Here is a 21384-nt window from a genome sequence, read left to right on the forward strand (position 1 = left end):
AAGCTGGACATGGTGGGACTCAAGTCTGCTCTACTAGAAGTGGTCCTATATGGCCGCTGTTTTAGAACAGAACATGAGGAATAAATACCACCGGACGATGCCTGAACCCAGTGAAACAATTTCTCTGCAACAAAGTGGTATCCAGGCTTAGAACTGTTGATGCAATTTTCTTTTAAAAGACTCATTCATCCATTTTAGAGAGGGAAGGAGGGGGAGAGAAAGAGACTGCGCACACAAGGAGGGCGGAGCCTGACATGGGGCTCAACCCCATCACCCCGAAATCACCACCCGAGCCAAAACCAAGAATCGGAGTCTTAACTGACTGAGCCACCAAGGCGCCCCATGCTGATGCAAACTTTAGGAGAAAAGCTTTGATGAGCCCATCCTCAGGGCTGCCATGCAGGCTGCCTACGGAAGAGCTGGAAGAGAAGGAAGGTGGGAGGGAGGGAAGGAAACAGCAGTCATTCCTACCCTCCTTTCTATCCCCCAGGCTCCCCTAAGGTGAAAAAGGGCCACTGGAGATTGGTCCCACCTCCTGGTCATTTTCTTTTCTTTTTTTTTTTTTTTTTAAGATTTTATTTATTTATTTGACAGACAGAGATCACAAGTAGGCAGAGAGGCAGGCAGAGAGAGAGAGAGGAGGAAGCAGGCTCCCTGCTGAGCAGAGAGCCTGACGCGGGGCTCAATCCCAGGACCCTGGGATCACGACCTGAGCCAAAGGCAGAGGCTTTAACCCACTGAGCCACCCAGGTGCCCCCCTCCTGGTCATTTTCCTAAGTGCAGTGACAAAGACAAAGGCAATGCTTTTCCTTTTATGGCAGCCCTGCCACTGAGCCTGGGCAGCTCAGCCGGTTAAGCATTTGACTCTTCGGTTCAGGTCATGATCTCAGAGTCGAGTCCTGAGATCCAGCCCCGCATCAGGCTCTGTGTGGAGTCTGCTAAAGTTACTCTCTGTCTCCCTCTGCCCCTCCCTGCACTTGCTCACTTGCTCTAAAACAAATTTTATTTTAAAGGTATCTTGAAATACAACATCCTCAAGAAAAGGAGCAACCTTCCTCTGTTTTTCCACACGAAATAAAATCCCACACTCCTACTTCCATTTTGTCTATCTGCTTCTCAGCTGCTCTCTCCCTCGCCCATGCTCCAGAAATCACGGAGTACTCCCGGAACCAGATCTGCGGTGTGAATGAAACAAGCCTCCTTGCGGCTCGCTGTCGTGCACACTGGCAATGGAGGCAAGCCTGGCAGGACAGCCTGAAGAGAGGATGGTGTATTTTTAAAAAATAAGCATTTGAGGGGCGCCTGGGTGGCTCAGTGGATTAGAGCCTCTGCCTTCAGCTTAGGTCATGATCCCAGGGTCCTGGGACTGAGCCTCACATTGGGTTCTCTGCTCAGCAGGGAGCCTGCTTCCCTTCCTCTCTCTCTGCCTGCCTCTCTGCCTACTTGTGATCTCTCTCTGTCAAAAAAATAAATAAAATCTTAAAAAAAAATAAGCATTTGCGAGGCTGAAGTGTGATTTGTTAAATTAATTCCAAAAAGGCATAAAGCCCCATGATCGGTCATAAATGGCCGTGATGGCCAGTTTCCTAAAGAGTCACAGCACTTCTGGCTGTGAGCCCCTTGGTTCCAAAGGGGAAACGAGGTCACGTCTAAATCCACAGCCAGCCTACGCCGGGCCCACGGGCCGTGGAGGCCACTGTGACACAGGGAAGACCTCCCTCAGCACGGGCACTGGGACTTGACGGGAAAGTCCCCTCACAGACGCTTCATCTTTTCTTTAAGCTATATAATCTGTTCACGTGGTGGGCACACCTCTGGGCTCTCCACACAGTGGGGGGAGGGGGGGTACTCAGAAGGTATTACTTTCCAACCTCAGTATTCCCGAATACCGGCAGCTAAGAAGGGGCCCACTTCCCGGAGTCCCCATGGTGGCGGGGCTCCGTCCCTCCCACCTCCCAGAGGGATGGATTCAGCAGGAAAGGCAGAGGCCCCTGGACCCAGAGTGGAGTGCAGCCTTACCTCTGGACCATGTCCGCAACTGAGGATAAAAAGCTGTTCATATTTTGGGAAAACATCTCTGCTCCCTTCTTAAAGAAGTTAATCTGAAAGACAGAATGGTGATGTTCTGAAGGTCACCTAGGAAAGGTGATCAGTGAGCGCATCCAGCATGGGACTGACAGTGTTGGGGGGGACCCTGGCTGGCCTGCCGAGCCCCCTACCCCCACGCCCACGGAGTTCCTCCCAACTCAGTGCACTGCAGACTGGGGAAACTGGGAGCTCTTACGGACAGGCCGGGGGACATCAGGGATAGTGTGAGTTCACTGTCTGGCACATACTAGATGATGTGCGTCGGTAGTTCCTACTGACTATTATTTCTGATGGTCTCATCGTCAGCTCTTCACTGTGAATTCTGTGAATTTTGGATAGAAAGCTTCTAGGGGGGCAAGGAGCAGGTCTACACCTTGGCGCCCCCAGGGGCTTCCATCAGCATGTGACAGCTGACGTGCATGGCCAGAACCAGACGAGCAATGGGTGGAGCGCGGCAGGAGGTGCTCAGAGAAGCAGACCCCGGAGGCTGCGGTGACCCCAGTCAACGAGTCATGTGCGGCTTGAAACATGGGCTGGACAGAGAATGCGGCTGGGATGCTGCCCTTCCAACCCTGACGTCAACCCAGAGGGGACTGTGGGTGTGAAAGAGGCAGCACAGCCCTGCGCCTGAACAGCTGCTCGGCTGGGTGAGCTCCCATCCGGCCCCCAGTGTTCTGGGATGCGGGCTCTCTGCGCTCAGGGGAGGGCGGCCGGAGGAGGGCTCCGTCTCCTTTGAAAATAAAACTTCAATTGCTGGCTTTTGGGGAACAAACAGAAAGGAAGTCCTTACTTCCTGTGGTTCCAGGGTATTGACTTTCCTGAAAGGCTGGGTTGCCTCACAAACCCTGACGGGCAGGGCACAGGGAGGGGCCTGCTTCTGTGGATTACTAACATCTGTCACCATCCCGCCCCAAAGCTCAAGTGTCCATTTCTTCCCATGGCCAAGGCTTTAAAAAATCCGAATACTGGGGGTGACCTGTTCCATCTTATGTGCCTGATCACAGAAAGGTAAGAGTTGCAAGCCTGAGTCATGAGAAAAGGGAGAAAATGCTTAGCTTTGGACATGGGACTTCTCTTACATTCTGGGCCGGCTCAGGAGTCTGATCTGGAAACAGCCCCTGCCCTGTGTGGTGGGCAGGGAACGCGACCACGCACCCTCGTGAGGCTGGCAGGCTTCGCATGCTCACATCCTGGGGAAGGAGGCACCCCCACGCCCTTAGTTTTCATAGGATAAGAACCGGATGATCACGATTATCCTAATGTAAGGTAATCACGTGGGGCCCTGCTCTGGCCCCGTGATCTTTTAATCATGCGGAGATGAAAACAGCAAATGCCGTTCTGAATCTCTGAAACCTGCAGCATCAAAGTCTGCTCCGGGGCCTCCTGTAGTTCTGAGGACACAGCCTCCCAGTGGCCTTCCCCTCTTCCCCTCCCTGAGCTCCCTGGAATTTATACTCCAGATTCCATGGCTTAGCTCCTCTGTTATTCCGTAAATTCGGGGGTGGGGTTGGGGGGGTGGGGCGGTTGCTCCTGCAATCCCTCGAGCAGTCTGGTCTGAAGGGACGGAAGGGCGGGAGGGAGGAGATCCTGGCTTCTCTAGCCAGCTTCCATCAGATCTACCCTGTGACCACTGTCCTGGACTTGATTTCTGGGATCTCGTAAACCTGTACACAGTTTGCAAAACCTGTTTCAGGCATGACGACTGAATCGTGATCTCAGTGCAAACCTGTTCAACAAGGGCCAGGGGAGGCAGAAATGAAGTCAAACAGCCCGCACTGAAGCGGGTGGTGCCGTGAAGCCTGACTCAGTGCCACATTATCCAGAGACCCAGATTCTCGGGCCTTCGGAGCTGCAGGAAGTACAGTGGTCCGACGGCCATCAGCCAAAAAGGTGGACGCTTAGTCAACGTGGATTTAAAACAGCTGATGACGTGGGAGGAGAGCGAATGCTTTGGAATCATCCAAAAGATTTATGGGTTAGACAACAACTGGTCTAAGCAAAGGAGCTATAGTTTTCTGCAGGATGTGAAGTCTGCAGCGGGAGGGACTACCTGGTCTTGGTCTTGAAATTTGGGTTCTTTGCACATGAAAGGGAAACATGCCGTCCTCAGTCCTCAAGGTCCTCAGTCCTCAAGGATGCTGCTGCTGCACCCATCATGACTGCGGCATGCTCTGCTCTGTGTCCCCAGGCTGGGGGTCGGGGGGAGGCGGGGGGGGGGACGGTTTGCTAGGCCCCCTGGGGGGTACAGTGAGGGGGTGGCATTCACTTAGCAGAGCCCCAGCTCTTAAGAGGCCAGGACTCGTGCTCCACAGGCCACCACTGTCAATCCAGGGAGGACAGACAGGACAGGAGGCATTAATGAGAGAGCAAAGGCAGCACCGGCGCTCTCCAGCACGGCCAGGCCCTCCGCTGGGCAGAGGTGTGAGAACTAAGGAGAGAGGCAGCACCAGCACCCACCGCGAGAAGCTGGACGCTGCAGGGGTCTGCCATGGACCGGAGCCCAGGGCTGGACAGGGCCAGCTTTGGGTTCAACCCAGCTTTACCCAAACGACACAGACAGATTATAGCGCTCTGCTTAAATATCACCCCTGAAGGCAGAAGCCGTCTTGAGTAACCTTGCCTTTCAACGTCACAACCACATAAAAAGACGGATCACTGAGCTTGAATGCCTAAAGATCCTCCCTTGCTCCCCGTTCCCAAACTGAAGGATACTGATGCTGTTTTCTGAAATACACGTATTTTTTAAACATGTATTTAAAAAGAATAGATGCTCACACATGTGGTGTTTTAAAAAGCTGTTTTCTTCTCAAAATTCTGCTTCCTGACATCCCTTTCTATTCCTAGGTTGTCAACTGAGAGAAGATTCCCGGGTGTGTTTCCTGCATGCTGGGGTGCGGTGCTAGAGTCCGTGTTAAATGGGCTCCAGCAAGACAGATATGGAGGGGCGGTGTGGTGCCATTCACCATGAAGGGACACTCACTCCTGTCCCTGCCAGGCTGGTGCTGCCCAGCCAGGGCCCCGCCCTGCCACTGGAGGCTCCGGACAGAGAGTGTTCAGGAGACCACTACCGGGGGAAGAAGCTACATACATTCCGGACAGGCTTCAGCAAGCTACAGCAGTATTTTGCCACGGCCCAGATGCCAAGGTGCCGGCCATGACCTCAGCAGTGAGAACAGCCCAGCTGAGGGTGAGCCTCGCCACACAGAGCAGCAGGGGACCGTGTGTGGGTCTTAAGCTGTAGGCCCAGCTCTACCAACCTGAGCAGTTCTCCTTCTCAGAACATGAGACCAGGCCTGACTCTCACTTGGCTCAGAGACAAAGGGCCATGCCAGCACCCCCTCCGGCCCCGTGGGAGGCTTGGGACGGAGGCCGTCACTGCCTGCACGTCCAGCCTAACAATCCGTCCCCCCGGAAGCTCTCCACGTGTTGAACCTAAGGAAGGTTCCAGGGAGGTGGTGCGTTCGTGTTTCTTTCTCTGAAACATGCTTCGGTTTCTCCTAAACGCTAGCTCAGCAGGCACACAGAGCTGTTCTCCCCAGCTGGCTCAGGGCTCAGCCTTCAGGGGACGGGCACGGCCTACCTGTCCGTGGGCAAAGCCCATCATGGGCTCCATCATGGCCACGCGCTTCCTGTCCTGCAGCGCATTGAGGGCGCAGTAGTACTGGAGGGAAGAGAGGTGTTGTTTCCGTCGTGCGGCCGCCACCTCTTTCACGACATCCGTCTTCACCTGGGTGAGAGGCGAAGGCAAACGTCAGGCTGTCTGAAGGACGTGGCCTTTCTGTAAGAGCATGAAGCTTCAACAGTGTGTGTTTACTCATGAGACCCATTTCTGTGACCAATACAATAAAACTCAGATAGGGTTCCCCTTTATGTTTTAAAAACTCCCAATGAAAAATACCGAAGTATTAGCATCTCCGTGCTTATGAGGCTGCCCCGGGGTGAAGCCAAGTACTCCCCGAGCCTTTAGGAGAACAACTCAGGGGCCTGCACTGAGAGCCACAAACATTTTAGTTCACTCCTAAGACTGTATCCCAAGGAAGTAATTTAGCTCAAGGAAATCATGCAACAGAAGTAGGAATTTAGATGCATTCAAATGGGCAATATCATCTACAGCAGCAAAAAAGCACGAGTTAGAGAAGCAGAGCCAACACCCAGGGCAAGAAATTCAAGTGACCTGAATACGTATGCGGCAGACAAGCACAAGGTACCGAGCTAATCTGAAATCACTGTGCAAATGTAATTATACAATGGTTCCAAGTTGCTGTCTAATAAACCACGTTGAAAAGCCAGAATAGGGAGGTAGAAGTCTACTTATGAGGTTCAGAATAATTAAAAATCTATGTATATGAATGAAGAAAAAGAATTCATCAAGGTACCCTCAACGCCATGAATTCACAGCAGGAACGTAGAAAAGGAGCTTAAGTAAGTGAGGCGAAAAACACGACGTCAGGTAGGTATTCTTACCTTCTCATTCTCCTTTTTTTTAGGAAGCCTGCTATATTTTGCCATTGAGAGGTCATGCTCTAAAAATAAAGAGGCATTTTAGCACCCAGATGGGCTGAAAGGCAAGAACATTCATTCAGCATCTCTACCCACACACATACTAAACCCACGCGCCAAGAACGGAGAGGAGGCCTACCATTACTGGCGAGTCCAAAAAGATCCTTTAAAGTGCTAACCTCTGAACAAGAGAGAAAAAAAAAAAAATCTTAGAGCAAAGGAAAGTAAAATATGCCAACCCAGAGCTCTGTGCTTCCCCAAGAAATAAAAGTCCATGTGTGGAAGGAGGACGGCTCTGTGAGCCCCTCCTCCGGGCCTCTGCCCTCACATGGCTCTGGCCTCCTGGTCTGACTGGAGTTTGTGGCTTCAGCTGCATCCCAAACTTGGGACCCTGACTGACCCTGACCACCCACTCCTTGTTGACAGCATTTGGGGGGTCCATGAAGCAGAGGGTCCCCGGGGGAAGTGGGCTGGAGGGCGCGGTGGACAGGTGCTCTTCAGGGAGACCTGGAGTATACAGCTAAGCTCGGACTCTCCTGCCCGCCGCCCCCACCCCCAAAGAGTGTTCTAATACCTCTTTCCTCACAATATCTGGACCATACTTAGAACCTAGAAAGGCCCTTTGGCTGGCCATTTTTAACATCTGGCAAAGCCACCACTAACAAAGGAATATGGGGGTGATTATTTGCGAGAGCAAGTACACGAGCAGGGGAGGGGGGCAGAGGTGGAAGGAGAAGCAGGCTCCCTGCTGAGGGACTCCCAGGATCAAGACCTGAGCCAATGGCAGCCGCTTAACCAACTGAGCCACCCAGGCGCCCAAGGTATTTGTTTTAATGACAAAGTCTGAAGCCATCTAGCACAGGGTACCTGTGACAAGCCAACACACACCACTATTTCCTCCTGTGGGTGCCACGCGCCTCACGCATGAGGACATATAACAAAGTCCAAGACTGAGAAAAAAAACGACGAGGTCAGTGAGGGTGATGGCTGTCCAAGGTTAAAAAAAAAAACCACAGAGACATCTAGAAGAAAGTGATACTTTCTACAACTCTGCCACAATCAGTTTTGCTTCATCAAACAAAGGAAAGCATTTTCATACCTTTTATGCCTTTTTCTGTTTGCCTCAAAACTGCCTCCAGCTTTCCAATCTCTCTTCATGTTATTCTTACCCTTTCTGGTATCGGGCTGCTTTCTGCATTTCCCTTTCTTCCCCTCTCCCTTTCACTTCCTACTGGAGCACTCTCAGGGGTTTTCCCTTCTCGGGTCAAATAGCTTCCTTAATCGGTTTGTGTTCTCTTCATTTAGATAGGTACTTGGATCGGTGCATAAATGGAAAAGGAGGCGAAACGTCAGGTAAAAACCATCACGTGGAGGGGAGGCCAGATTCTAAGCTGGTTCTCGAGCTGACTCTCGAGCTGACTCAAGCATGACCTGGGCCAAATGCTTTACACTTGCATGCTGGTGTCGTCAGAGAAGGTTACTGGGATTCACTGTTTCCAAAGATACTGAAGAGGCTTCTCTTTTTACTATTACCATATAGTTTTATTCTCTTTAAAAAACAAAATCGCCATCCTAGGCAAAAACTACTAATCCACGCTTGAGTCCTACAGGACTGACAAGGCCTGGTCATTACCACTGCCGGGACCCTATGGCCCGGGCTGCCTCTCACCACAAAGCTGAAAGACACAAATCTGACAACATAGGTCGGGGTGGGGGGGTGATTATTTTCTGTCTAAAAGACTTGGAGTTTGTTCTTAAAACGATATCCCCACACATTTCTATGATTTTATATAGAGAAAATCTTTATGAAAAAATGCACTAAGACTCTCAGTTTGCACTGGATAATCATAACGGGACTACATGCAGCTTTGGGATTTGCATACTATTACAGACGAGCAACACACAAAACCACTAAAACTCCTGCTCAAGCAAGGTTTCTCCTCACACAAGCTGACTTATCATTTATTGTTCTTTGTCAGGTTTCAGTGCTGTCACACCACCCCTGGCAAATGTTCAGGTATACCCCTGCTCCCTAGAGCCTCAGGTGACGTGATCACAGGGAATCTCCATATGGGTGGGTGTGGGGAGAAGACCATCTTTAAGATGTGCTGTGTCTTTCCTGCCTGAATAAATTTTACATTTTAAGGTGAGTATATATATATATGGATATATATATGTGTGTGTATATATATATGTATATATATATGACTTCACTTAAGGTGAAAAAAAAAATATATATATGACTTCAGTTCAGAGCAAGAGAGCGGGAGAGCGAGCATGAGGCAGGTGGGGGAAGAAGGCAGAGGGAGAAGCTGAATTCCCAGTGAGCAGGGATTCTGATGTGGGGGTCGATCCCAGGACCCCAGGATCATGACCTGAATCGAAGACAGACGCTTAACCAACTCAGCCATCCAGCCACCCCCGAAGAGGCAGCACTATACTGAACAGATCTCTGAGTACTTGGTTTAGATTTCTTTGGCCAGCAATTTTTATATCAGTGTTCTAGAAAATACAATTCTTCCATCTCTAAGCAGTGAATATTTTCAGTGACATAAAGAACAAAAAGACTAGAAAGTTTGGGTTCCCTTTTGTATTATCAACTACTTTTTTTTCAAGATTTTTGGTTCTTTTTTATTCATTTTTTGACTACCTTGATTTCCAAGAGATAGAAAATTACTCTAAAGTTTTGTTTTGCTTTTTCACTGAAGAACCAAAAATAGTCCAGAAGGGCAACCAGGCTCTCTGAACCAGTCCCAGATCTACCGACCCACTCAAATGTGAGCTCCAGGAGAACAGGGAGCTTGTCTGCCTTGTTCATGGCTGCAGCTCAGGGTCTAACACAGGTAAAGCATGGTCCCTGCCCCTCTGTCCCTCTCTAAGCCACCCACGTTACATTCCAAAGCATTCATGGCTCCCCAAAAACAGCATGCCTCCTATAAATGCTCCAAACCAGTAATACAAACCTTGCCATCTTTGTCTCCTTGGTAAACACTTACTCATCTTTCAAAACCCAGCACAGAGATCACCATCTCCAGGAAGCCCCCTCTGACACTCTAACTTCAAAAGGGTAATCACACCTTTCCGTGTGCTGTTTTTATTCCTTGTACCTCTCTCTTCGGCTGCCCTCATCACATAATGTTATGATTGTTTCCAAGTCAGTTTTCTCATTAGCCTGTAACCTTCCTTTAGGGGAGCCAAGAACATAGTGGAGATTCAGTGAAAGGTAGCTAAACTGAAGTGCTCCGAAAAAGAAAGGCATTTCTCAATGGTGCACATATTTAAAGAAATTAATGCAGTCAGAACAATTATGAAATGAATTGATGTTTTGCAGGTAACTGGCACCGAACTCAGTAACTTTACCTGTGAGATCCTTTTCTCGAAATTGTATAATAGGTAGAATCATTGTGTCTGCCAACTGTTTAGCCAACTCTGTATGGAGAACATTAAGCTGAAAAAAGAGAGAAATCTTATTGAAAAAAATTAAACCCACTATAAAGGACACTGCTTTCCACACAGGATCACACTGGACAATTCTGTGTGTTTCAAGAGTTCTGCTACATTTCCTCGGCAAATAAACAACACTTCATGAAGCTGCAAATGAAACAGGCCCAGAGGTACTCAAAACTAAATGCAAGGTTCTGAGCTGGCCTCAGTTAGTTTTGCTAAAGCAGTCTCTGAGCCCATGGCTACAGTCTGTGTATGGTGCAAACCAGGCTGAGCCACACCAGCTGGAGGAGAACACGTTCATGTCCTTGCAGTGAGCATAGCTCGCTGGGAGCATTCACCTCAGGTCACACGTTACCAGCCACCATGCGTGTGCTCCCTCTCAGAAGGGCTGAAGTCACACTTGCAAGACCGGCCCGCTGGGAGCCTACTAACCCTAAAACCACAGCAGCTGCAGGCCTGGGAGTTACTCTGGTTTTTTGTATCCCTTGGTTCTCACCCACTCTGAGAGTCCGGTCTTACTGACTGTACCCATGTACCAGGTGGACAAACAACTCTCCACATCCAGACAGCAAAGAGGCAGAACGGTTGGGATTTTCATCCTGGGCTACTGGAATCCGAACTCCAGGTTTTTCCCCTTATACCGTGTTGGAGACAGAGTCTTATGCTCACGAAGTTGCCCGAACTTCAAATGTCTGGTAGTCTAGACATCAGCAACGAAAACATATTACTAAAGATGTTTTGGGATTCCTGCTTGGGGAACAAAGGGAAATCACCCAGCAGTCTTTTTGGCAGCGTGCATCTGGCCAAGCTTCTTTCAGCGATGACAGCAGTCACATACGAGGCCCCTCTGCACCCACAGTTCTCCCACCAACAGATCTGGTCCTTCAGGCCTATACTTCCAGAACTGCTCTGAAAAGCTTACAGACAATCATTTGCCAGGCAGGGGAGCTGGAGGCCAAGCAGTTAATGTCCTATCTTTCAATCATCAAGACAAAGCACGGCAGCCTTGTTCTGCTGAGAACACAGGAGGACAGACATGCCAATAAATGCCACCAAGACAGAATGTGTTAACTACTTTTCCTGAATAACTTCAGTGAGAAATGTACTGCTTTTTAACTAACAGTTAAGTGAATGAAAGTCAACCAGTGTACCTACTATGTGTCTGGCTGTGTGTTCAATGCCCTGATACACATTATCTCATTTAATCTCTACAACAGCCCAGTTAGGTGGGCTTTCTCGCTGCTGCCACTTTCAGATGAAGACACCAAAAATCAGGGTGATTAGGTGGCTTTCCAGGCATCATTCACTTTTGGAATGGTAAATTTCCTATCTACTCATTGTCTTCCTTATTTCTTAAGGATCAAGGGGTTTGGCACCAACTTTTTGCCCTGGGGTTTTTGAGAGGTATGGGACAATCACTTCTAAACACCGTGCCTTAGCTCAAGAGAGTGGAAAGAGATTACCTCTTGGCACTTCAATATCATCATCCTGAAAATAAGGAGAATACCACCTTCCCTGCATGGTTACTGTGGCGACAAAACAGTAACCTGAATAGAAAACACTCAGAGTAGAGGGCCTGACGCACACTCGTTGGCATATCCATAATGATGGTGAATTCCTATTTCGGGTGCACTCAGTGGAAGTGATCTAGGAACCCTGCCTTTGGGGAAATCAACAAGGACAGAAATTTCTATATGCGTACAAGATGGAGTGTCTGGTTCCTAGGGATTCCATTAAAAATATAAGCCACACAAAATCTCTACTTTTAGTTGTTTTTTTTCTGAGTCAAGTTACTTGTCTTGAAAATTTTCCTACCTGATACAGGCCCTGGTAGAGAAAACAACCTGAAAATCTACTCAGAAGCCTCCCACCTGAGCTAATGGCTTTCATGACACACAGGTCTCCACGCCAAGAGGCTTGTTGGAGAGGCCCCGACAGGGCCAAGCTTCTGGGAGGCCGTCATACCACCTGTAACATCACATTCCCAGCCGTCCAGCCTTTGGGAATGATTCACTCCCCACCAAAAGCATCATCATTCCTGCCCATGAAAGGAGGGTTATAAGTAAGTATCTTAAACTGGAAATATCGGTTCTGGGTGTCTGACAACTAACCACATTTCCTTAGCAACTGGCTCTGGTCAAGAAAAGACCTGACTTCAGAGGGTGTAGTCCGCTGCTTCTCCCCCTGGGCTCCTTATTCATGGCTAATTAGGAAACATTTGTCTCCTCACTTCCAAAAACATTACTTTTTACTCCTCTCTAGTTACTTTTTTCCATTCATGCTCCTCCTCTTCTGGAAAAGACATGTATCCATTTTAAACATACACTGTGAAAAGAGTCAGAGTCGTGGAGAAAGTATGAAGCTGAAAAAGAACTGGACGGCAGTTCTTTTATATCCTGTTATATCTCCCTTTACAACCTTTTATATCTGCTATATCCCCAGTGCCTACAACAGGACCTACTACACAGCAGGTGGTCAATGCGTGTTTGCTGAACGAGTATCGGCTTGTTGGGTTGACTTGTTGACTGAATGACCCTGCAATGTTAGTTTCACATTCTATAAACTGAAGACGGTATCTCTCCTACACCAGCACCTGGACAGTGAAACAGCACCTGCATATTCTTTTGCTGCTTCATCATTTTCTGCTGTGAGAACTGCAAGCTCCTTGAACGATGAAATACGATTTCGTACTGACCCAGTTCTGCAGAGGGTTCTGCTCAGCACCAGGAGCATCTGAGCTGCAGTGTTTATCACAACTGGGATTTATGTACTTCTAACAATTACCCGTTTTTCGCAAATGTTCCCAATGTATTATGCAGTACAGCTACAACAACGGTTGCATGAAACCCTCTGTGGTGGGGTGAACCCTGCCCGCCCTCATCCTCCCCCAAAGAAAAGTCCAAGCAGAACATGTGAATCTTTAGAAACAAGATCTTCACAGATGTGATGACGGACCTCCAAATGAGACCATCCTCAGTTATCCAGGTAGGCCTTAATTCAATGACAAGTGTCCTTATACGAAGAGAAGACACAGAGGGAAGGAGTGAAGTGGGGTTGGGAGGAGGCTATGGCAAGGTGGAGACTGGAGGGATGCAGCCACATGCCATGGGACAGTCAGGGGCAACAGAAGCTGGAAGAGGCCACGGAAGATTCCCCCCCGGGCCTCTGGAGGGAGCCTGGCTTTGCCAACAACTTGATTTCATACTTCTGGCCTCCAGAACTGGGAGAAAATAAATGTCTACTGTTTTAAGCCACCTACTTGTATTTTATTACAAGCAGTCAGAGAAACCAGTACACCCTTCTTAGGAAATTGAATTCTCAGAAATCTCTCTTGGTCCATTGTTCACGTATAACAAAGCCTTTCTCCTCACACCAGGAACAAACATAATCGCATACAACCTGTCTTATGAAATGAGCCTTGGAAGAGCAGCAAGTTGAGATATACTCTGAGATATTTAAGGAGATATCTAAAATGGAAAGTGGGCCAACACAAAGATGAAATAAAGTTCAAGAAGGAATCAAATCAAATTTTGCCATGTTGTGATCTTACCTCATCTACCACTTTGGCAAAATAGTGGAGTGTAGAAATTACTTCTTCATCGCCTTTGCCAAGAGCAAAATTCTAAGACCAGAGAATAAAAGACCCGGGTGTTAAGGCTTGGGGAGTCAGAGCTACCACCCCACCCACGTCCCACCGCCCTCCACACCAGTCCCCACTCTGCTCCCGAGCGCACAGGGTGTCACAGTGTCTGGCTGCAGAAAACGAGTGCACTAGCCTCGTCCTGCCCTGCGATGCTCTCAGTCACCCCTCCCTGACTAATCCTTTGTTGGCCATCGCCCTTCTTCTGTCTGGACATAACGTCATCTTTGAGTTTAGTTTCTGGAACTGGGTTATTTCCTGGAATTTGATTCCGCAGATCATGAACCCTCAAGGCAGTGGGTGACTTCTGTAGGTTAATTAGAATATACCATAAAGACTTTGGGATAATCACCAATTAGAATTTATCAGGGGAAAGGAAAAGGCAAGACAAGAGAAAAAACAGGAGTGGACCACGAACAAAAAGAAAGAAGGAAATCAAAGCCTCTCAAGGATGCTCTTGGAGAATTCCTTACAAGACCGCCACTCACGAGGGCCCCGAGCACAGCTTCACGTGCCAGGTGAATCCCCAGTTACCTGTTTCTCATATGCTAGCAGCTGCTTCGAGAGCTGGTGGGTGGCCAGGCACATCTCATTCTGCAGGGAGAGGAGAAAAGCAGGTAAGATGTGTCCAACAGACACAGAGGCACCAGAGAAACGTCACCTCAGAGAATCCCCTAAAAAAATGTATGTGTGTGTCTGTGAAATAATAGTTTGTTCAGAAATTATTTGGAAAACAAGAGCAAAACAAATTAAAAGGGGTAAAGCTTGTTTCCCCGCACCCCCCCCCCCAATTTACAAATTACTGCTCCTTCTGGTCAGTCAGTACAAAAATGTAGCGAGCAATTATGCTGTGCCCAACATCCAAGAAAGATGCTGTCTGTGTTCTCACAGGATTTACTGGGGAAACAGACATCAAAAATGGTTACAAGCATGATGAGAACTGCAAAGGAAATCGCAGACATGTTAGGGCTCTAGTAGGAGCATGCAGATGGTCTCTAAGGAAAAGGTTATAAGCGGACCCCTGAAGACAGACGAGGACTTAGCCATGAGAACCAGCTTTCCAGAAGGAGGGACTTGCATGTGGAAAGCAGCACAGGCTGTCTGAACGGTGACAGAGCAGAGTGTAGCTGGAGCAGGGGGTGCAGGTGTGCAGGCAAGACGAGGCTGGCTGTGTGGGCAGAGGGCACACAAACTCCAGGGTCCACATCTGGCCTGGATTCTAAGTGCAGTGGGAATTTCAGCAGCACTGGGACCTGATCAGATCCAGCAAACCCAAGAGGGCTAGGTCGGTCTTGCTGGATAGGAACACAGAAGCACAACTGCCCTGTCCTGGGAGGCCCGTTTTGTGCCACTTTTCACTGGCCCATATTGTTCATCTTCCTCTTCTCTGATTTATCCCTCTAATCTCTGACTGTGGGGCAGTTTTCCACCATTAGCCTCCCACAGTCGATGCCCTCCGTCTAGAACACGTGTTTTCCATCTCTAAAGCTCACTGAAAGCTTCTCTTCAGATTCAGGACTCACTCCTAGCAGAAGAGAGAGCCACAGGGTCTGACTGGAGAGGAGGGGAGGGCACCGGCTGGTCTTGGCCTTGGCCTTCACTTACTTTCTAATTCTAGGCTTGCTGTTCCTTTAGGGCAAGGCCCGAACTCTGCAGGGGCTTGTTTTCTTTACCTTGGTTTTCCTTTGCAAGACCCATTGGAGTCCTAATCCTACTTTTTTCAGCCCTCTTTGCTGACAACCAGCCGACCTATTCCCCGACTTCCTTCCCTGGCCCCAAGGAATAGGCACTAATTGGCCCTGAAACATGGCTATCTCCCTTTTTCCCCAGAATACAACAAGCACATATAATAAAAGTTCCCGGCTTTGGCATCCTACCAGGGTGCCCCTCCTTTCAAAACAAACCAGACCTGGTGGCCACAGAGCCAAGAGGAAGCAGGTGAACAGATGCACAAGCACTAGCCCCACACCGGAGGAGGGGATGCGATGGCTCCCAGCACATGGCAGCCTCTCAACAAATGTGTTGATGAGTGAGTGAGCAAACAAGGTCAGAGGACTCATCGAAATTCCCGGTTTAACACAACACTTGGAATCAGAGGTCAGGGGAAAATACCTCCTAACCCCACAAGGTGACATCACAATGGGAGGGGGGCAGGTACAATAAAATACCAAGAATGGACACGCATGAAACAATCTGCCAAGAAACAGTGCCTGTCGATCATCTCCAGCAGTGCCATTTGGAAGGTCAGAGAGAGTGCACGGGCACGAGGGTGTTGGCCCACTCACTGGGCTGATCGCCTGTTATGTCAGAAAATCCCTTGCTCCTCTTCTCAGAGTTAGTGACGGAGGGTTTAAGGTGGATTTGCTCAAGCTACTTTGGCATCTGCCTGGGGGCAGTGCCATGTGGACTGTGATTTGCAGACCTACAGACTTACCCTAACAGTAGCAGCTAACACGGAGAGCATTTAATCCACGACAGATGCCACACCAAGTGTACTCCATGCATTACCTCATTTTGTTCTGACAACCCTGTAGGTTAGGTTCTGATTACTAACTCAATTTTACAGATGAAGTAACTGTGGCACAGAGCGGTTAAGACACTTGCCGAAGGTCACACAGCTAGTTCTCAGCAGGGCTGGGATGTGAGCCCACGTCTGTTTCATTCTAAGATCTACACACTTCAACACTACCCTCCAGGATCCCAAGTCTTGCTAAGAGCTGAGGCCGCCTATGCTTTAGCCTAAAGTTGACAAACTTTTCCTCTAAGGGCCCGGATAGACATTACTTTTGGGCATCGTCTCTCACAACTACTCACTCTGCTGCTGGAACATGAAACAGCCATAACAAGACAGAAATGAATGAGTGTGCCTTCCTTGTTTAAACATTATTTACAAAAACAGGAAGCCAGCCCAAGGGTGTAAATTGTTGATCCTGCTTTAGACTCTAAATGTCTCTAGAAACCCACCCTCGGGATGCTCTCCATTAAGCTACAATATTTCAAATTCAAGGAACATATTCTATTTTTTTAAAGATTTTATTTATTTATTTGAGAGAGAGAAAGCACAAGCGGGGGAGGGGTGGGCATAGGCAGAGGGAGAAGCAGGCTCCAGCTGAGTAAGCAGCGTGATCTGGGGCTCAGTCCTAGGACCTGGGATCGTGACCTAAGCCAAAGGCAGACACTTAACCGACTGAGCCACCGAGGTGCCCCTGTTTTCTACTCTTTTAAGTCATTCTTTATCTTAGTTAAACCTAAAATATTACTGCCCTATATCTGTATCCTTTAGCAATTGGTTAACAGGCATGATACCTACCATGCATGCCTTCAAACTAAGCAAGAAGCACCAGCTACCTGAATTCTTCTTGACCACTTAGGGGCAAATGTCCCAAATGGAATGGAAAAAAACCTGTCAGAGCGCTGCCTGGGTAGGACTGCACCCTGTCTCCCAGAGGGGCGCTCCTGGGCTCCCTGCTCAAAGCAAAGAAGGGGGCACAACATTCACCGCTGCTTTCCGCAACTACTGCGTACAGCTGGACTCTGCCAGGTCTCACCCAGAAAGCCCTTGTGAAAATGCTGTGCCTTTTTCAGATGTGTGTGATTTCAGGCTGCACAATTCTGCTCTGCCAGTGTGATCTCACTGGGAACAAACGACAGGTCCAAAACGACCTGTCACCTGCCCTGAAAAAAAGTGAACTTCTGGGCGGAGTACATGCCGTGAAAAATCTTTTGAACTAGACCAACTCTAATCTTACTCACACTTAATCTATTGTACACAGAGGTTTTATGAAACGCTTTGCCAACATCAGCCAATTACCCCACACCCTGTGAGGTCGGCCCACACGATTATCTCTGCAGCAAGGCTTGCAGCCCTGGAGCTGGGGTGCAGAGTAAGAAATACCAGTAACACAGACACCCGCAAACGTGCAGTGAGTCTTTTCTAGGTACTTGATGGAGCTGGTAAGTGCTTGTCATATATTATCACATTTAATCCTTTCAATGCTCCTATAGGTAAGGACTATCGCCATCCTCATTTTACAGATGAGGAGACAAAGACTCAGAAAGGGTAGTAACTTGGGGCACCTGGGTGGCTCAGTGTGTTAAAGCCTCTGCCTTCGGCTCAGGTCATGATCCCAGGTTTCTGGGATCGAGGCCCGCATCGGGCTCTCTGCTCAGCAGGGAGCCTGCTTCTCCCTCTCTCTCTGCCTGTCTCTCTGCCTACTTGTGATCTCTGTCAAATAAATAAATAAAATCTTAAAAAAAAAAAAAGGGGTAGTAACTTTCTAAAATCACAACCAATATCCAGCAAGGTAAAGACCCAACGCAGATCTGCTGGACTTAAAATCTACACACCGCGTTTTTAACACCATGCTATTTCCAATCTAAAGGGCAAACCTGTTATCTGTCTGGCACTCAGTGGGCATGTCTCGCGGGGCCCAGGGACAGGAACATAAATCCCGCACTTTTTTTTAGCTGTGGTTCAACAACAGAAGTGGCCTAAAATTCCGACTCTAAATGGAGTTCCACGAGTAAGATTTTCTGTGACATTCTGGAACCACTCTGGCTGTTAACGACGCTATTCAATGTCTCCTAAGAATCCTTAAAAAAAGACCACTTCATGAAGTGTTCGCGGACAGCATCTCCTGTATCCCACAGCTCCTCTGTGGCTCCTGCCAAGGCAGCAACATCAGTGGTCAGCAAACCCGAAAGGAAAACCAAGGATTTAGCAGGACTGTTCATCTTGGGGTGGCACAGAGAGCCCACGGCACTGTCACTGTCACCCCAAACCACCCAAACGCCCCTGCTGGCGGCACATCCATCCCGGATGGCTACGGTGAGGCTGGGAGCAGGGGCAGAGGAAACCCCCGGGGGTCAAAGTCACCAAGTGCTTGCTTCCATCCCAGCAATGTCACCTCAAGCCCATCATGGAAAGTCTCAGTCACCATGTGCTTACCACAAAGCCGGGGTCCAGGAGCCCGCAGGCTGGGCCGCGCACAGGAGTAGCGAGGGGCGCGAGGAACGGAAGCAGGATGCGGTGCTGGGTGAGGGGTGGCCATGAGGGGTGCCCACTGGGGACGGGGACGTTACCTGGGAGGCAATGGGGAAGCCCTGAGCAACGTGGGCAGGAGAGTGACAAGACCTGACAGGAGCAGAGGAAAGCTCAAGAGTGGCCGTGGTGGAGAGGCGCGCTGCAGGGGCCAGGGCGGGAGGGTGGCGGGACAACCTGGAGAGGTCAGGTGAGGGGAGAGGGCAGTCGCAGCCTGACGCAGAAAGCGCAGAAGGCGGTGGGGACCCGTGACGAATTTCTGAGGCAAAAACAGCATGCAGTGCGTGAGCGAGGAGGAGAAATCAAGGAAAACCGACCTCTGGTCGGATGACTGAGGGAAGACGGCACCCCAGCGAGGACGCAGAGGACCCGCAGGGATTCGGGAGGACGACAAAGCACACAGCTGGGCGGTGCTGGCGTTCAGCTGCAGGTGTCCCCAGCTTGGTCCTTCACCCCACACCTGCAACACCTACAGCTCTAACACGCAGAGGGGCCAGGCCTGGTGCGGGCACTGGAGGCGGAGAGTCTGCTCTGGCATCTCCTGGCCCCGAGGGACAGGGAAACCGCATTCCTGCACCGAAAGTGCTGGGAGCGACAAGTGTAGGGCGCATCCGGGCACATGGGCGCGCTTCGGCTGGGAAGGGACGGGAGGAGGGAAGGAAAGGTGCCAGAGACACCTCGGAGGTGAGGTCTTAACACCGGGAAGGTGATTTGTCAAGGGAAGGGGTTGATGGGGATTGCTGGCAGCAGGAACGGCAGAGCACAGTCTCAAGACATGGGGAGGGCCTGGCACATTCTGGAACAGCCAAACAAGAGGGTAGAGAATCAGGCTGATAGTTCATGAAGAGCTTGCGTACCTTGCTGAGGAGTTCAAACTCAACTGCACAGGGAGCCAGGGAAGCATGTGAAGACAGGGAGGGAGGGAGGTTTGGATGGAGGAGGCATTGAAAGGGGAAGACACCTCCTGAAGGCAGGATGATGGATGGATCGGGGGACTGCTGGATCGGGTAAGAGCTGAGCACTCACTCCCCACAGCACCAAGAGGAAAATGTCTTGAATAAAGACCCAGGGACAAGGGCTAGAAACAGATTCTGAAACCACCAGACTTGCTCAAGGGATCTGAACCCTAGAAGCAAAATATGAAGCAGAGGATTCTAGTGCGGTTTTGGAGAACACCAAGACTTAAAAGGGGCAGGCAGCAACAGGGTGCCAAGAAAGGAGAAAGATCTAGAAGGATGGGCAGAAAACTAGGAGGGGACCGGAAGGGACCTTGTCACAGGAACCAAAGCAAGACCGCTTCAAGGGGGGTGTCATTAAAGGATCAGGTGCTGGCCCAGGGCCCGAGGTGGAGAGGCTATGACTTGGGAACTAAACTGTCCCCCTTTGAAATGGAGGAGGGAGGCCAGACTGAGGTGGCATGAGGAGCAGGCATCAAACACCCAGTGAGGAAGTGAAGAGAGCAAGGACAGACTGCTCCGTCAACAAAGTTAGGATCAGAGGACCAAGCTTCTACTGAACCGAAATAACATTCCCAGGACAATGTGCTATCTTAACTATTGTTATTATAAGACTTAGAAGATGATTAACACCCAGAGCCTTTTGTGCAGGAACTGATCTTCACCCTTCACAGGTAAACTCTATTAACCTTCGCAATAATCAGTGAGGCGGCCATGATTACGGTCTCTGTTACCTGCCAAGGTAATTCGGGCAAACAAGTGACCCTCCCAAGACCACACAGCAAGTGGCCAAAGCCAGCACTGGAACTCAGATCTGTGAGTTCAAGGCCACACACTTAAGTCCTGTATCTAAGCGAGTAAGCCTCGACCAGAATCATCTTCCATACTAATCTGAACACCACCAAAGCCATGGTGAGGAAAAGCTGTAGGTCCTGCAGCACGCAGAACAAGAGCAGGAATCCCGGTCTCTGAAGTAGTTTCTAGAAACCACTCAGGCTCTCTGCTCCCTCACTGAAGCTACTTTCATATTTCTCCTCAGTCCCTGTCATATCAACCTCAATTTGGCTGGTTTTCAGGGCTACTGAAATGCACTGACTAAAACAATTATGCATAAAAACTAATTCAACAAGGAAAGTCACTCTGGGATACAAAAAAGAACTGGCTCCCCCCCCTCACATACAGTGGGTCCCCGCTTCCCTGGGGGACACATTCTCAGACCCCCAGTGGATGCCCAACATCACAGCTAGTGCGGAATTCTACATATACTGTTTTTTCCTACACATACATACCTATGATAAAATTTAATTTACAAATTAGGCACAGTGAGAGATTCACAATAACCAAATGGAAAAATTACAACAATATAGTTGACCCTTGAACAACATAGGTTTGAAGGTCAACTTACATGCCAAGTTTTTTCAGTAAATACATACAGAGCTGTAAATGTATTCCTCCTTGTGATTTTCTTAATAACACCTTTTCTCCAGCTTACTTTATGGTAAGAGTACAGAATATAGTATGTACAACACCCAAAATATGTGTTAATCAACTCTATGTTATTGGAAGGCTTCTGGTCAACAGTAGGCCATTACTAGCTAAGCTCTGGGGGAGTTAAAAGTTGTATGAGGATTTTCAGCTGTGCGGGGGTCAGCGTCCCAACCCCTCCATTGTTCAAGGGCCAACTGTAACTATAATAAAAGCTATGTGAATGT

At 49.2% G+C, this 21384-nt stretch overlaps 1 protein-coding gene across 2 annotated transcripts in view; it reads right to left on the minus strand.

Moving 5' to 3' along the window:
• Nucleotides 1–21384, minus strand: part of APPL2 (adaptor protein, phosphotyrosine interacting with PH domain and leucine zipper 2) — a 50869-nt gene that overhangs the window by 17582 nt on the left and 11903 nt on the right. For both annotated transcript variants that reach the window (XM_032836492.1, XM_032836491.1), the window contains exons 3-9: nt 14210–14269; nt 13586–13657; nt 9949–10036; nt 6728–6769; nt 6553–6611; nt 5669–5815; nt 2020–2102 (exon numbers count right to left, since the gene is read on the minus strand). In XM_032836492.1, the coding sequence (XP_032692383.1) occupies nt 2020–2102; nt 5669–5815; nt 6553–6611; nt 6728–6769; nt 9949–10036; nt 13586–13657; nt 14210–14269 (551 nt within the window). The remainder of the gene's footprint in view (nt 1–2019; nt 2103–5668; nt 5816–6552; nt 6612–6727; nt 6770–9948; nt 10037–13585; nt 13658–14209; nt 14270–21384) is intronic.

This window comes from Lontra canadensis, unplaced genomic scaffold (genome assembly GCF_010015895.1).
Source record: "Lontra canadensis isolate GAN:19392208 unplaced genomic scaffold, GSC_riverotter_1.0 scaffold93, whole genome shotgun sequence".
Lineage (NCBI taxonomy): Eukaryota > Metazoa > Chordata > Mammalia > Carnivora > Mustelidae > Lontra > Lontra canadensis.